The sequence below is a fragment of the Mytilus edulis genome, chromosome 1, assembly GCF_963676685.1.
Source record: "Mytilus edulis chromosome 1, xbMytEdul2.2, whole genome shotgun sequence".
Classification (NCBI taxonomy): domain Eukaryota; kingdom Metazoa; phylum Mollusca; class Bivalvia; order Mytilida; family Mytilidae; genus Mytilus; species Mytilus edulis.
This window is the reverse complement of record NC_092344.1, coordinates 68445218-68461075: the sequence shown is the minus strand read 5'-3', so window position 1 is coordinate 68461075 and position 15858 is coordinate 68445218. Positions and strand designations below refer to the sequence as shown.

Here is a 15858-nt window from a genome sequence, read left to right as displayed (position 1 = left end):
GATACCTCAATCATAATTATGGAAAAGTTTGGTTAAATTGGCTAAGAAGTTTCAGAGGAGAAGATTTTTGTAAAAGTTAACGGACCACGACAAAGGACCACCGACGACGACAACGGACCACGGATGCCAAGTGATACAGTGCAGAGATAGTATAGACGATGTTTTCGAGCTTACATATGTCATATTTAATTACAATAGCAGGTTTCGCAAACATATCAAACATTGAATTACTTTATTTGAAGCTTACTAAATTGGAATCAGATGTATACTGTTTATGTCTAATACATATTTTCCACTGGGAAATCGAAAGATGACAAATAATGATGGTCGAGTAATTTTCAATATTATACAATCCACACATTTTAATACTCATCTTATCTTAATCATAATTAACATTAAGAAACCTTCTGTGCAATTGTATCCTTCCCATCCTTTTTGGCAGCCTACGTTGCATTTTCCCGACACATGATCACAGGGTGAGGATAAACAGTTTGACGAGCAGTCACGCAGACACTGACTACCGAATTTACCTGCATCACAGGCTGTTAAGGAAAAAAATAGTTTGCACTATACATTATTTCCTAGATATTGCAAGTAAAAACATTACATTGTAAATTAGTTCAAACAATTATAAACAATTATTTAAACCTAAACTAAAACTACAGTACAATGCATAATAATCGTCGAAGATACGTTATTCTTTTTTATCGAAGTCGTTACGAAACTTTAAAAACAAACTGACGTTCATGCAAATATAGAAATTCAAGAAATGCAAACATGTGTTCTCACTCGCTGGAGCACCTGGATATTGCAAACATTTTCAAAAACCTTTATTTGAATTTGTTAAAGTTTTGGAGGAAAGGTTTGGAAATTGAAATACTTCTAACGTAAAAGTATTTTTGATGTCAAGCACAGGTTACTATGAATATTAAACTAGCATGTAAATTTACTAAAATAATTGTTTAAGTTCTTGTGATATTAAAGTCACGCTTTTTAATTTACTTTTAGATTTGTAAGGCTTTAAGCAACTATGTTATAATATTTGTCCCTCAAGTAAACACGCTTATTCTCTAATGAGTTGTTGTCTCTCACATATATATAAATTGCCTAACAATGTGATTTTAACACTATTTAGTATGTAAATGTAAGAATGTTTAAAATATTTCCAAAATGATAAAAATAAACGCAATATTTCGCTAGACCAACTTGCTTTATCAAGCGTGCATCTATCCAGGTGAAATCGGATGTAGATGATAAGAAACTTTTGTAGCTCAATTCAATGTTGCACTTGAATTTAGCTGCCTTGAAAATAAGAAAATTCTGCAGCTCAATGCATATGTTGCACTTGGATTTAGCTGCCTTGAAAATAATACATTAATTGGATGAAGTTCATGATTTTGACATAATTGGTAGTTGAAGTTAGCAACGTCCATTTGCCACTATTACGGGATAAAAAGGACGATGCTGTGTATTTAATTATTCTTTATCTTTCCTGTATCGTTTCTTGCCTTTTTCGTTAAGCCATCAGGTTCTAAAGTGTGGAGTTGGTGGATTCAAAAGTTTTCTCTTCTCCTTCTCGCCATGGTTTCCCACTCGGTGTTAATGATTTGAAAGTATCATTATCAACAGGATAATTCGTTGAACGAAGATGTCTTGTAAGAGGACAGATTTTGTTGGTTTTGTACCATGAACAATGGTTATTGAGCCGAATATTAAATTTGTCCATTGTTTCTCCCACATACTGAATGTCACAAGTGTCACATGTTAATATATAAATTAAGTTCTCCGTTTTACAGTTGAAATTTGAGTAGATGGTATAATTTTGTTTAGTAACGGAGCTGATGACAGAACTGCTTGTATTGGCAGCTTTGCAACACAAACAACTGCATCGACCACATTGTTTAAAGCAACCGGGAGATGGACTAGGCTGCTTTGCTAATACAGATGTCACTAATTTGTGACGGATGTTTTTAGGTCTTCTGCAGGCCATGACTGGTGGTGATGAAAATACTTTTTTTTAGATTTGAATCATTTTCTATTATTTCCCAATGCTTCTGAATAATAGTTGACACATTCTTAAAATCAGGATGATAAGTGAGTACCTGGAGTGTTTTATTAACTACTTTATTCTTATCTTTGTACTCTACAAGTTCTTGGCGACTAGTTCTGTTTGCTTTTTCGAAAGCGCTATCGATGATGTTGTTATTGTATCCTCGAACAACTAGATGTTTACGTTGTTGTCCAAGTATAGCATTTTTCGTATTTTCAGAAGAGCATATTCTTTTGATTCGCAGCCTGGTTGAATGGGATACCACGGGAGCAGTGTTTAGGATGGCAACTTTTAGGAGAAAGTAGAAAACAGAAAAAAATTGTGGTGTTGTGTATGTATTGCTGATCAATTTTTTTTTAACTTATTATCTCTAAAATTAAAATGCCAAAAAGTGGGGGGGTCGTTATTGAAGAGCAAGAAATCCAATAAAGAGATGACATATGATTCCGAATTATAATGTGAATTTTTAAGACATCTTGCCTTGTTGATAATTGCTTTTTTTACTTGAAAAATAAAGGCAACAGTAGTATACCGCTGTTCAAAACTCGTAAATCTATGGACAAAAAACTAAATCGGGGTAACAAACTAAAACTGAGGGAAACAGGACTACAATACAAATAAATAGGAGAACATATTAGACAAAGAAACACATGAATAATAGATAACAAAAGGCATCAGGTTTAAAATTCAATATGCCAAAAACGCGCCTCGTCCACACAAGACTTAAATAAAGGCAACAGTAGTATACCGCTGTTCAAAACTCATAAATCCATGGACAAAAAACAAAATCGGGGTAACAAACTAAAACAGAGGGAAACGCATTAAACAGAGACGCCCACAATAACAGTTCGAAAGTAAAAAAAAGTACAAAGTTGTACAGCACTGAGGATCAACAGTTGAAAAAGGTTACGCCAAATACGGCTAGGGTTTTCTGCTTAGGATAAGAGCATCCCTATTATTTAGAACAATTTATGCTATTGCACACAGTAAATTTTATCAAATGAATATAAAAGATATACATGATAAAACTGAAGTATTAACTAATTACAGAAAACAAATCCCGTATACATAATACAAAGACCAACACAAAAAATAGACACACCCGACTTAGTCCAGGCCTGAACGCAAAAAGTCATAAAAATGACGTCACATACGAAGAGGTGAAAAGGCACAAAAATTACGTCACATTTTCTGGAAAATTCAGTGTGATTCTTTACAAAATATGAATCATTGTAACCCAAAATAAGAAATATGCATCTACGATTCCCATTTTTATAGAAAAAGCTATGTTTTGTGAGATGGTGAAGTCGATCTTTCAACTGAGCATGGGGAATAGAAGTGTATAGCGTAAAAATTATCAAAAGTCTTTATGTTGCTGCAAAATTGCAAAGATTTTGATCGAAGATTAAGCAGTAGATCTTTCGAATTTTTGAGAATCCACATCTGGTTAACACCACTGGTAGAATATATCTCATCACCAATATTTTTGAAGCCCATGTTTAACTGTAGAAAGAATAGTAGTCAGTACTGTAGAAAGATGTTTAGTCGAACATTTTGAAGACCCAGCTATGTATCGTTCTTTATATGGAGTTTTGTGTAATTTTGGTATCCAGTATGATGAAGGTAAATTTTCTTCGTTTTGTTTGATGTTGATACCAAAAGAAAGAAGGACAGATTTATGATTTTGTCAAATGTCGCCCTTAGTAAATGATGTTAAATAATATGTAGGGTTACAAGTAGTTTTATTTATTCAAAGCTCTTTTGTGAGACATTGCAAATAATGTTTTTTTACATATGAAGACAATATTATTAGAGGCTTTATCTGCTGGAACAACGACATATTTGTCATGCAAAGAGGATAAAGCATCCACAACATCCGGATTCTTGAAAGGGTAAGTAACTCCTGTACTCATATTACATCGTAGTTTTGTATGCGCATCTGAATGCATGATCGAATAGCTTTGAACCATTCAGACAAAGTGTCCAGTTCTGGTTCGTCTGGTTCGTGCTTTATCCATTTTCTTGCATAGTCCTCAACTGCATCCATCAGTAACTTGAAATTCTTTTTTCAGTAGATGGGCTGGGGGATTCTATATTTTGGTCCCTTGGCTAACAACTCTCTTAGTTGTTCATTGGTAACGATGCCAAGGTCACCAGTAATAACATGACCAGCTGGACTATAATTGTATTGTGACGATGCACATGAGCAATCCGGAGGCTTGGATTTTATCTCTGAGGTTAAAGGCCTCTAAAACTCTCTTGTGGTTGGAAATCTTGGATGCAATATACTTGGTGTAAGTTTAAGAAATAACAGGTGTAGCTTTTTTTTTTTAAAGTAATCAGGCATGTTTTTGGTACAGATTTTTGATGGAAATACTGCTAATATTTACAGCATCTAAACCTTTATTGGCGAATTCTACCTTAAAAAAAATAACGTATTTCCTCATTATTGAATGTAGTCGATACAGGTTTGAATAGTCTATGGTTAGCAATGTCCATGATTATTGCATCTAGTCTATACAAAACAGAACGAGAATCAGTAACGGAAGTATTTTGGGCTTCTTAAAATAGTAAAGAAAGTTTTGACAATGGAATGGAGTATAATTTAGTTCTGATATGATGAATTCCTAAAGGTTTTTTAACAGACGTTACCAGACTATCAATTGTCACGGTGTGTACAGCAGGTGGTATATATTTTCTGTGACCATGACTTCTATTTCGTCGAGCAGAAGTATTAAACAATTGTAATGTATTGACGGTACTACACCTTGGACTAGAAAAAATACCTACATCATCAATTTTGTCATTGCATCCATAAGGAATGGCTGTTCCCAACTCTCTTATCCAAAAGTCTTCTCTTTGTAAACGATATAGTGTACTCAATATGGGGTCATTAGTTGGATGATATATTTTCTCTATAATCCGGAAATTTATTGAAACAATAGAATAATCAGGCTGATTGAAATGTTTATAGAAAAAGTTGTTGTTATTAGGATAATTTACATTAGACCGGTATCGATGATCATTCATTCTAAAATTGAGTCTTTGTCGAGTTTCCCCGACGTAGATCAATCCACAAAGAGTACATTCAATACCGCACACAATATTGGAAGCGGTGCAATTCAAATCCTCATGACTATGTGTATTGTAAATTTTGGTGGTTAAATTATTTTGAAAGTGGGTAGCAATTATTAGTATGTCACAGTTTTACAATTTTAACGGTTACATTTTGAAATAGAGCAATATTGATGGTTGTCATTGAAATCTAAAATATCTGAAAATACAACAGTACAGGACCGAATATATTCAAACTTGTCTGAGTTTTTATAGTACAATGAGGATTCAGAAGACTGCACATGTGTCATTTTCATAACATCATTGAAGATGATCCTGGGGAAACCTGATAATATCGGTTTGTTGTGTCCTTGACAACAACCGATTGACACCTTTTTATCCTGCGCGGCGTGTCATCCAGTATAATATTTTTTGTTCTACTAGTTTTCATGCTGTTAGGCTACCGGATTTGTAGAATTATCGGGGACAGATTGTCCACCAGCAGAGATTCCGGTCCGGTGGTGATAAATAAAGACAACAGTAGTATACCGCTGTTCAAAACTCGTAAATATATGGACAAAAAACTAAATCGGGGTAACAAACAAAAACTGAGGGAAACGCATTAAAAATAAGAGCAGAACAACGACATAACATCAAAATGTAACACACACAGAAACGGACTAAGAATTAGACAAAATCCGATGAGAAAAATTCGAACAAACATTAAAAATTAGAAAAAACATTAAAAATTGGTACTAAATTTTTATGAAATGGCAATAGTTCTACCAAGGAACAGATTGATAATTTAGCAATTCGACTGTTCTGTTTTATAACGTTGTCAAAATGATAAGCAATTATCATTGTTTAAGGGCAATAACTCCTCAAAGAAGTAGTCAGAGGCTTTTATTTAGAAATATTAAAAACAAGAATGTGCCCCAAATACACGGATGCCCGATCTGCACTATCATTTTCTATGTTCAGTGGATCGTGAAAATGGGATAAAATCTCTATCATAGGGAACATGTTTACTAAGTTTCACGTTGATTGGACTTCAACTTCATCAAAACTACCTAGACCAAAAACTTGAACCTGAAGCGGGACGAACGAACGAACGAACGGATGGACGGACGCACAGACCAGAAAACATAATGCCAAAAATGAGGTATAAAACAGTAAGTAGATCTTACAATGTTGGAAATGTGTTTTTTTCATTTCTAAAAGTGTGTAATTTTGTTATTTTACAAACGTTATGTCGTGATATCGTCTTCAATGTTTCTTTTGATCAAATGCACCGATTCATGAATAGATAGATATTACAATCAAACATGTTGAACATTTGTGAAGGAGACAGTAGAAATATACTGTTTTAGTAGAAACTATCTATAAGATGATTGTTTGTAACTCAACTTAGTTTTCATAAATAATTTTATAGATTAAAGAACATTTGATAATTATTGAACGATACAATGTTTGTGCTTAGCTTGGAGTGTAGTGGTATATGTTACATTAACTACTAACAGTTATTGAGCAACAATTAGATATGACTTAAGATAACAAACAATTTACCTGTGTCACATTTGTCCCCAAGCCAACCATCGAAGCAACCGAACAAACAGTTTCCGGTTATTAAATCACATGGTCCCTTACAGTTTTCTGGACAAGTTAATTGACAGCTGTCTCCATATTTTCCATAAAAACATCCTGTAAGTGAAGCGAGGTTTTGACCATAATTACTTTGACCGTTTTCTATTATCGATCATGGTCACAAGCAAAAATCTTGAAGTTTCAAATAGTTTCAAAGCAAGCTTTTTCTAGTTCTATTTACATTTTTTAGTGTTATATGTTCAAATTCAATGTCAAAATTCCTTTTCATTACCGCATTTGATATTGTGCATGTGATCACAAATAATATGTTCATATTCATGTATACGCAGTCCCGTCATGTTTTCCTCTTGATACTTGTAGAGTGCAATTTTATCAATTTTTTTTTATAGATTACCCATTGTTCTTGTAAGGTCGTGAAGTATGTCATGTTTTTTTCTTATTTTTCTTTTGTGTCAAATTTGAGTTTTAGATTTTTCTTCTCCATTTGATTTATTTTTTTTAATATTTTTTTCATACGTTATGGTTTCAAATTTGTTTACCTACACTAAAGTGACATCCTGAATATAGGCGGATTCATATAATTCATATCAAATATTTTTACAGATAAAAATAAAACTTAATTCCACATGTATATACTTACCGCCAATTTCAATTTCACATATGTCTATCTTTGCATTTGCATTGAAAATGGGCGGTATATAAACAATATATTTGCAAACAGCAAATACATCTATGTCCTCGTTCACATACTCTGCATTGTATAAGACTGTACTATTAGCCCATGCATCAGTGGTATTAGAACAATGAACTTTGTGATTACCGGCAGTGGAAGTCCCGTCTACAAATTAGATATACATGAATGGAGACTGAAATAATTATGAAAACAAAAACAAGTCTTCAAGATAAACTAAAAGACAAACTTCAAAGATACACGAAAAACGAATAATCTGTAGAAACCTTTTAACATAAGTGACGATATTTTTAATTTAATTAATTTGCTTTCAATTTTTCTTTATGTCTTGAATTCGTGTATTGAAGTAGATTTATTCAAACGTGGTATTTTAAGTTTGTCATAATGATATAGCATACAACATTACTAACTATGTCTTCTTTTCTTTAGGTTTAAAGACATTTGTTTTTTTTATAATTTAAATATATTATTTGCTTCATTATATAGATTTTTTTATGTATTTCTCTATCGTGAATTTTTTTCATTTATTTGTATTTAAGTCTTGTCATGTGATGTTGTCATTTTTGTGTTATATTCAACATTGTAATGACAACGGGCGGTTTGGATAGCCACAAATCCAGGTTCAAGCCTTCATTTCTTTCTAAATGTACTGTACATTTGTACCTAGTCAGGAAAATGGCAATTGTTATCTTATAGTTCGATTCTGAGTATGTTGCATTATTGTTTTTTTTTTTGTTGAACTGTAGTATTTCTGTTGTTTCGTTGTTTTCCTCTAATATTTGATATGTTTCCGCGGTTTTAGTTGGTTACCCACATTTGTTTTCTCTCGATCGATTAATGACTTTCAAACAGCGATATACTACTGTTGCCTTCATTGATCTTACATCCAATACATTTCTAGGGATATGAGTGGTTTAAAGCCAGCGCGAGGAGATCGTGTTTATTCTATATAAAGTACATGTAAGCAGACGGGTTTTATTTTAGTACACGGTTAAAAGTGTAGTTAAATCCCTTTATTTAAACAATACGGTGTTGGAAAAATCTTAAAAGTTTCAACAGACGAAGAAATTAATGATAAACGATAGAAATAAATAATAGAAATTTAAAGCTAACAGGTTGTTATTGTTGGCATTCGTGTCTGTATAGATCAATGGAAGTATGTTCTTAATACTAACGGGATTGAAAATTTGACCACTTTGATAGGCCACTAGTGTAAATACCACATGTTAAGATATAATCAGTAAGATAAATTCGTTACATATAGTGTGCTAGTGATCTACTTCGATATATTTTGGGTCAGTAAATTCCATATGAGGATTCGAGCTTCGCTCTTACCCCATATGGAATTTACTGACCCAATATAAATATCGTATAAGGTCACTATATATATAGCTAATAAAATTTAGAATGGAAATGGGGAATGTGTCAAAGAGACAACAACCCGACCATATAATAAACAACAGCAGAAGGTCACCAACAGGTCTTCAATGTAGCGAGAAATTCCCGCACCTGGAGGCGTCCTTCAGCTGGCCCCTAAACAAATATAGACTAGTTCAATGATAATGAACGCCATACTAATTTCCAAATTGTACACAAGAAACTAAAATTAAAATAATACAAGACTAACAAAGGCCAGAGGCTCCTGACTTGGGACAGGCGCAAAAATGCGTCGGGGTTAAACATGTTTGTGATATCTCAACCCTCCCCCTATACCTCTAGCCAATGCAGAAAAGTAAACGCATAACAATACGCACATTAAAATCAGTTCAAGGGAAGTCCGAGTCTGATGTCAGAAGATGTAACCAAAGAAAACAAACAAAATGGCAATAATACATAAATAACAACAGACTACTAGCAGTTAACTGACATACCAGCTCCAGACTTCAAATAAACTGACTGAAAGATTATGATTTCATCATATGAACACTAGCACACTTTGTAACTAATAATTTCTGCCAACATTTAAAAAGGTAAAAATATTTTAGAAGATGGTTTTACTCTGTATCCTTTTGAAAGTTGACTCTTTGTATGCATGTTCTTGTCTATTATATGTAAGAGGTAAGTCCCTAACTTTAAATTCGCTGTGGTTAGTACATGTAAGTTGCTTGTCAAATTTATCACAATGTGATTGGATCTGATATATTAAGTCATCACCGTTTTATTGTCTTTAACTTGATTTGCTAATTCTTTTCTGCTAATTGACAAACTAGATACTTAATATATCTGTCGCTCCGTAAAATGTTTTCGCGTGAACTAAGAGTAAAATCTTCAATTACGTAGTTCATCGAAAAAAAAAACGAAGTTTTTTAAAAACAACATTGTCGTGAAAAGTGCACAAGACACATCTTTTTGATTAGAACTTTTACATATCTCATATAATCCTGATTATAACAATCTTTGAGCAGCTTTAATGATTTAATAGTGCAATCCTGTCCTGATCATGTGATACTTTTAAAATATGTCATTAGCTATATCTAATGAGATTTCTTAGGGTCTGTGCATACATTTGTAAACCATCCCCCATATTTCTATTTAAGCACATTCATGAATAAAAAGCTCTGTTTTTCTCAGACATACACCGTATCTAGAATCTACAAGCTGATATTGTAATTATTAATATAACGTCTTGTCTATTGTCTTGAATTTGTTAACATCAAACTAAAACCGCAAAACAATTCAAGCCAATCTAGAAAAACAGTTATAAACATATGAAAATTCTTATTGAAAAAATTAATGGTCATTACGATTGGACATGTTGAACTTATTCCTGTTAAAAAGGTAAATTTTGTTGGATCTATTTTAACCTTACACTTATATTTATTTCAATTAACCCAAAGAAAGTTCTGTTTTTTTATATTATTTCTAGCGTTATTTGTAAACATAAATTAACGCCATACTTTTCAGTGGAGCATCCGTTATGTTCTATAAAATGTTATCTACAAGAAAGCTTACAACCTTCATGTTTAATCATTAAAATCAAATACAATAATGGGTAAATCTAGATTGTTTGTGTACATGCTTGTACATTGTTTAACCTACCTCCAACGAAAAGATAAACCCCGGTAATTACAATTAACGATCCATTCCCAATCTGTATATATGTATTCAAACTTTTTGATGATATACTGATGCAAGAATTTATGATGCCATCGACTAATACATTTGCAGGTATACTGACACCAGAAAGACTTTGTTTTGCAGTTCCATTATAAACAGTATTATCTAAAAAAAAAATTTACCAAAAGTATTTTTAAACTCTAATTCAATACGCAAAGATACATCTATGTGATCGAATATAAGATAAACAATTCTTGATTTGAAGATGTTTCATTTTTGTACTCTCAGTTTACCTTTCTACTTTTAATATATGAACCCATTTCATCGAAATCTTATTGCCTGTGCATTGACCTAATATATCAGATATAACTTCAATTCAAATCAACATGAATTATTGACCAATACTTCTTAGCAACCTGCTCTTCCTTTATTTGTGTTTGTGACTAATCATGACAAGTCCACGAATTTAAGTATGCAGTGTGGTTTAGACACGTTTATTTTCTTATAATAATCAGATGTGCCATAGATTTGAACTCGGCATCATTGCTAGGAATTGAGGATATTCTTCAAAATATATAACTAAGCAAGGCTGTCGTTTTTTTATAGTGTTTTCAATCATGTTTTAATGAAAATAAATATACAAGAAAACATGCAAAGGGATAACAACTATCGAAACCAACAAATTGTAAAAAAAAATGCCTTTTTTGGTCCGAGTTAATTTTGCTTATACGCCAGGTTGCGTCTGTTTATTGACTATTGAAAATGTTGTGTTTTTTTTTTGTTTTTATTGTGGAGTGCTTTCAAGAATTCAGAATTTTGTATCATAGTTTTAATTTTAAAATAATACCGTGTCTGACAAATCTTAAACATTACTTTAAAAGTATTGTGTTAAACAAACATCAAACGCACTAAACGGGTTGATCAATGATGAATACAAACGATGTTTATAAGTCATTCTTCATAAATATATATTTTTTTGAATACTAGTATTCATGTAAATATGTGAACAATATATATACATGATATACCTATATATCTTGTATAGAGGTGACATGGCGTGTTGACATCATTCGCAATAACATGTTTTAACTCATACGGAAGGTTTTTGTATATCCGAAGGCTTAATTTATTCATTTATCGATAAATGGCACAGCGACAACAAAATATTACCAAAAAATGTCTGGTAACCAGCTAGTACAACAGTGATATATAATTGATGTGTTTAAGCTTAGTTGTGAATTGGTAGACTCAATATACAAAAGGTCATACGTATTTATTATCAGCTATCAGGGTAAATGTGGGTGATAGCACAAAGTTTTCTTATCCTGACTTTTATTTCCTACATAAATATCAAGCAATGTTAGAGCAGTTCTACGCTGAACATGAGAGCTCAACCCATCCCTATTCGATCTAAACCATCCTTTTTGCAGCATTAGACCCGAATTGCGTACCTCTCTACATGCAAACTCGGTCGACATCCCAACAGAACCTTTAAGGCAGTGAAATATATCTGACATATTTTTCAATACATTTTTTGACAAATAAAAAGTCTATCAATTAATTGGACATGTGTGTGATACATTCTACCTACAGAAAGTACAGTATCTACCACCTTGTCCCGGTACACATCCCTTCGTACACACATCTTTTTTGGCATCACATTTTCCATGGAAACACCCCAGTTCATCACAACCCCAAACACATGAGCCATTTTCAGGAAAGCAGTGACTATCTATACATTCAACTGGACAATCCGTTGTACAGTTGATTCCCCATGTACCTTTCGAGCATCCTAAAATGTCATAAAAGCATGTCCTTGCAATGATGAATATTACACACATTGGAAACCTTCTACTGAACCAAGAATTTCCTTTGTTCATACTGTCTGTATGCATATTCTCCAATTTACTTGCAACGTTCTATATTACTTTAATACATGTAAGATTATATAGTCGATGTTCTATCTTATTTTGTTTGGGTTAATGCGTCACCAATAAATCCAGTAAAAAACGTGTTCTCTGATAAAAGTTTGAATACACAAGAGTATAAGTGAATTTGAAAACATGTATAAAAAAAAATTGGAAAATAAAATACACCTTACTAAAAATTGTTCAGCAGAATAAGGTAATTAATGTTCTTTCGTCTCATGAATGTGTAAAAACTACTCCAGGTGTAGTCTTTGTCTTCATCTGTTGTCTGCTATTTGATAGGTTTGTTGTCTCTTTTGCACATTCCCCATTTCCATTTTCATTTTTTTTTTCAATTTTATATATATATATTATAAGATGATGCGTTTTACTATTTATCTTTTGTGTCTTTCGAAAGTAGACTTTTCACCATCACAGAAATAATCTTTTTAATTTAAAGGCCATCATACTTCATACTGAATTCAACAATAAATTGAGATAAAACTAGATTTTTTACAGATTCGTGCTTGTCACAAATATTTGTTGTAATTCAAACACAAAAACAATATTCAGTGAAATATAATTTCCGTAGAAATTTGTTTGAAACTGTATTATCATACATTTCACCATGTATACAAGCAACATATACTTGCCAAAGTATCATGTTTATCTAAACATTCTTACCGTTTACTGCGACATAACACAACTCAACAGATTTATATCTGTTAAAATAGAAAATCGATTTTGCCAGAAAATAACAGTCAATGTCTTGTGTAGTGTTTGGTAAGCCAGGTATATTTAGATCTGTGTAGCATAAAGTTTCACCCGGTCCACCTATAGTAGTGGCATTACTAACGTACAAACGGAAATCATTCATTTGGTCTCGCGCTGTAAAAAAACAATGAAAGCAAACAAATGTGATCATAAAAAGCTTCATATTTAAGCATGCAGTGACACAAACATGGTAATAGAAATTGCCTAAGACATGTATGATGGTGGTATAATTATATTTTATAAACCCTCCAATCGATACGGGGAATACTTTTATCTCGGGAAGGGGGAAAGGAGTTGTGATAGGTCACATTTTTCAGTTTGACAATATGTGAATAGGTGAAGGAAAAGCTTTTTTCGAAATCTACAAGGGTGGCTTTAACGTGCAAGAGATATGGCTCTCTTCTAACACGGGTCAGCCATTTATCGTCCCCTTCCGACGGACTATTATCGTTTCCTCAGGACCATCCTTGCCAATGGTGTCAAGGGAGAGCCGAAAATTCAGTTCCTGAAATTTTCATCTAAGACGGGAATCGAACCATAGACGGGAATCGGATCATAGTTTTGACGGCGACGCGTTTTTATGGGAAAGAATTCGAACAAACTGGCAAACATTATCTTAAGAATGAATTCTTTTGAAATAAAAAAAAATATTCAGGTAAGACAAAAGCCGCACAAATACGTTCACTGTCATGGGTACGTAGTTGACCCGAGTAAAAGATCTTCGTATGATAAATTTTGTAAATTCGCAGAACATTTCACATAGTAGATTTATGCAAAATATTTTTTGACAATTAGATAGTAAGTTTATGAATTCAAGATTACATAACGTGCGCCTAAATCCATCAATTGGAAACACAACTTCAAAAAACTGATGGATTCAGTCGAGGATTATACCAGGCAATTGGTTAAACGCGAGAAAGAAGAGGTCGATACTGTTTCCTAATGTGAGGATATTGATACAAATCAGAATTAAGAAACTGACTTTGTCTATCAATACCCATGTTACGTCAATCTTTAAAGATCCAAAACATTGTCCTACCTTCATGACAAATGTGTTGTTGTACCCGCAGATAAAGCCCCAAACATCATCGTATGTGTGTGCAAATCACATTACATAAACTGCTTAATAAATGAATGAGGTATTGACAACATATACCCGAACGACGCGTACTAAAGAGGAAATCCTGTATAATCATAGGTCTATTCTATGTTCTTTTTGAATTGCAACCAAAGATGAAGAACTGAATCTGCCATCACTGTATTGGATATCTAAACTACATAAGTGTCCTAACACATAACAGCATATTGCTTAGTCTTCCAAGAGCTCTATGAAACACCTTTCTAAATTATGAACATCAGTTTTATCAGCATCAAAGCTGGGCTTCAAAGTTATTGTGATACAGTCTATTCTAGAAGTAGCGTTCAAATTGGTATTGTTTTGTTTAAAAAAAAACAGAATAGCTAACGTAGATACAAGTATCTAGTCTTAGGTAGATATGCATCCTATTTTGTAAAAAATCGCTCTGATTCAATCTGGCATTAAAAATATGCTTGACAACATAACTATTACGTTTGGAGGACGTGTTTTTCAATACGTATCGGCATTCACATGGGAACTAATTGTGCCCTCTTCTTTTCGACGTGTTTCGTTATACTTATGAGGCTGATTTCAAATTAAAATTTCTTAGGAAGATAAATATATTGAAGTTAGCAATATCCTTTAACTTTACTTTTCGCTATAAAGATGGTGTTCTCTCAATAAATAATTAAAAATTTGATGAACGAAACTATCCCTTTAAACTAGGGATAAACATGATAAAAGATAAAACAAAGACATTTAATCTGCCTCATGTCTTGACTTACATCTAGAAATTGACAATGAGGGTCAGTTGAAAACAAAACTTTAAACAAAAGAGATGAATGTACTTTCCCAATTGTGAACTTTCCATTTCTATGTAGCAACAATCTAGCAGCACCTTCATACAGTCAAGATTCTACTTCGTCAAAATTAACTCCCCATTACGCCAGTTCATTTTTACAATCGTAGAAATGGAAGCCATTGTAGGGAAGACACGCTGCAAATTATCTCTTGAAAACCGATAAATGTATCCACAAAGCACCATTTTAAAGCCAAATGTATCTACTAGCTAATGAGCATCAGTTAATGTTCCTGTCTGATCATGAATTGATTTTACTTAAATTATTGTCTGATCGGTTGTCAGGTGGAATTTTCGAAAATTCATAAACATTTAAAAAAAAATCTAATTAAATATTTCGTGAAACAGGACAGACTAAAAATTTTCAAGTGGTTGAAGACCATAAACCCTTATTATCACACACAAACAATGATTTTTTTTCGAAGATATGCATTTTCAACATCCAACTTCAAAGACTGTCGTCAAGTACTTTTAGTAAAAAAAAAAAAACTACTCTGTTTTAGTGATTCATCAGAAAGGTATTTCACTTGACCCATATATTTCATCTTTTAGTACTGTGATTGTGTTATGTTATAAAGTCAACCTGTAGCTTTGATATATAAAATTGTAAGAATCTCAAGCGAAATGATGTATCAAATACTCTTGCTTTATACGTTTTCAAGACAACATATTCAACTCACATACGCCCTAACATTAAAAGGTGCACTCAATTTTCTCTTTTAGATACAATTGTTACACATGTTTTGGAATTTTTTCTTGAGTCACATAATGAAAGGGCAGACA

The 15858-nt window shown here is 32.7% G+C and overlaps 2 protein-coding genes across 2 annotated transcripts in view; both read right to left on the bottom strand.

The window, feature by feature from the left end:
* LOC139487853 (receptor-type tyrosine-protein phosphatase mu-like) overlaps positions 1-15858 on the bottom strand; it is a 317750-nt gene that overhangs the window by 77582 nt on the left and 224310 nt on the right. The gene's annotated exons all lie outside the window — the stretch shown is intronic.
* The window catches only part of LOC139487887 (receptor-type tyrosine-protein phosphatase kappa-like), a 149494-nt gene that overhangs the window by 117845 nt on the left and 15791 nt on the right, over positions 1-15858 (bottom strand). Inside the window, exons 4-9 of the mRNA XM_071273066.1 lie at positions 13049-13252; positions 12049-12249; positions 10440-10622; positions 7350-7547; positions 6671-6805; positions 405-542 (exon numbers count right to left, since the gene is read on the bottom strand). Coding sequence (XP_071129167.1) covers positions 405-542; positions 6671-6805; positions 7350-7547; positions 10440-10622; positions 12049-12249; positions 13049-13252 — 1059 coding nt within the window. The remainder of the gene's footprint in view (positions 1-404; positions 543-6670; positions 6806-7349; positions 7548-10439; positions 10623-12048; positions 12250-13048; positions 13253-15858) is intronic.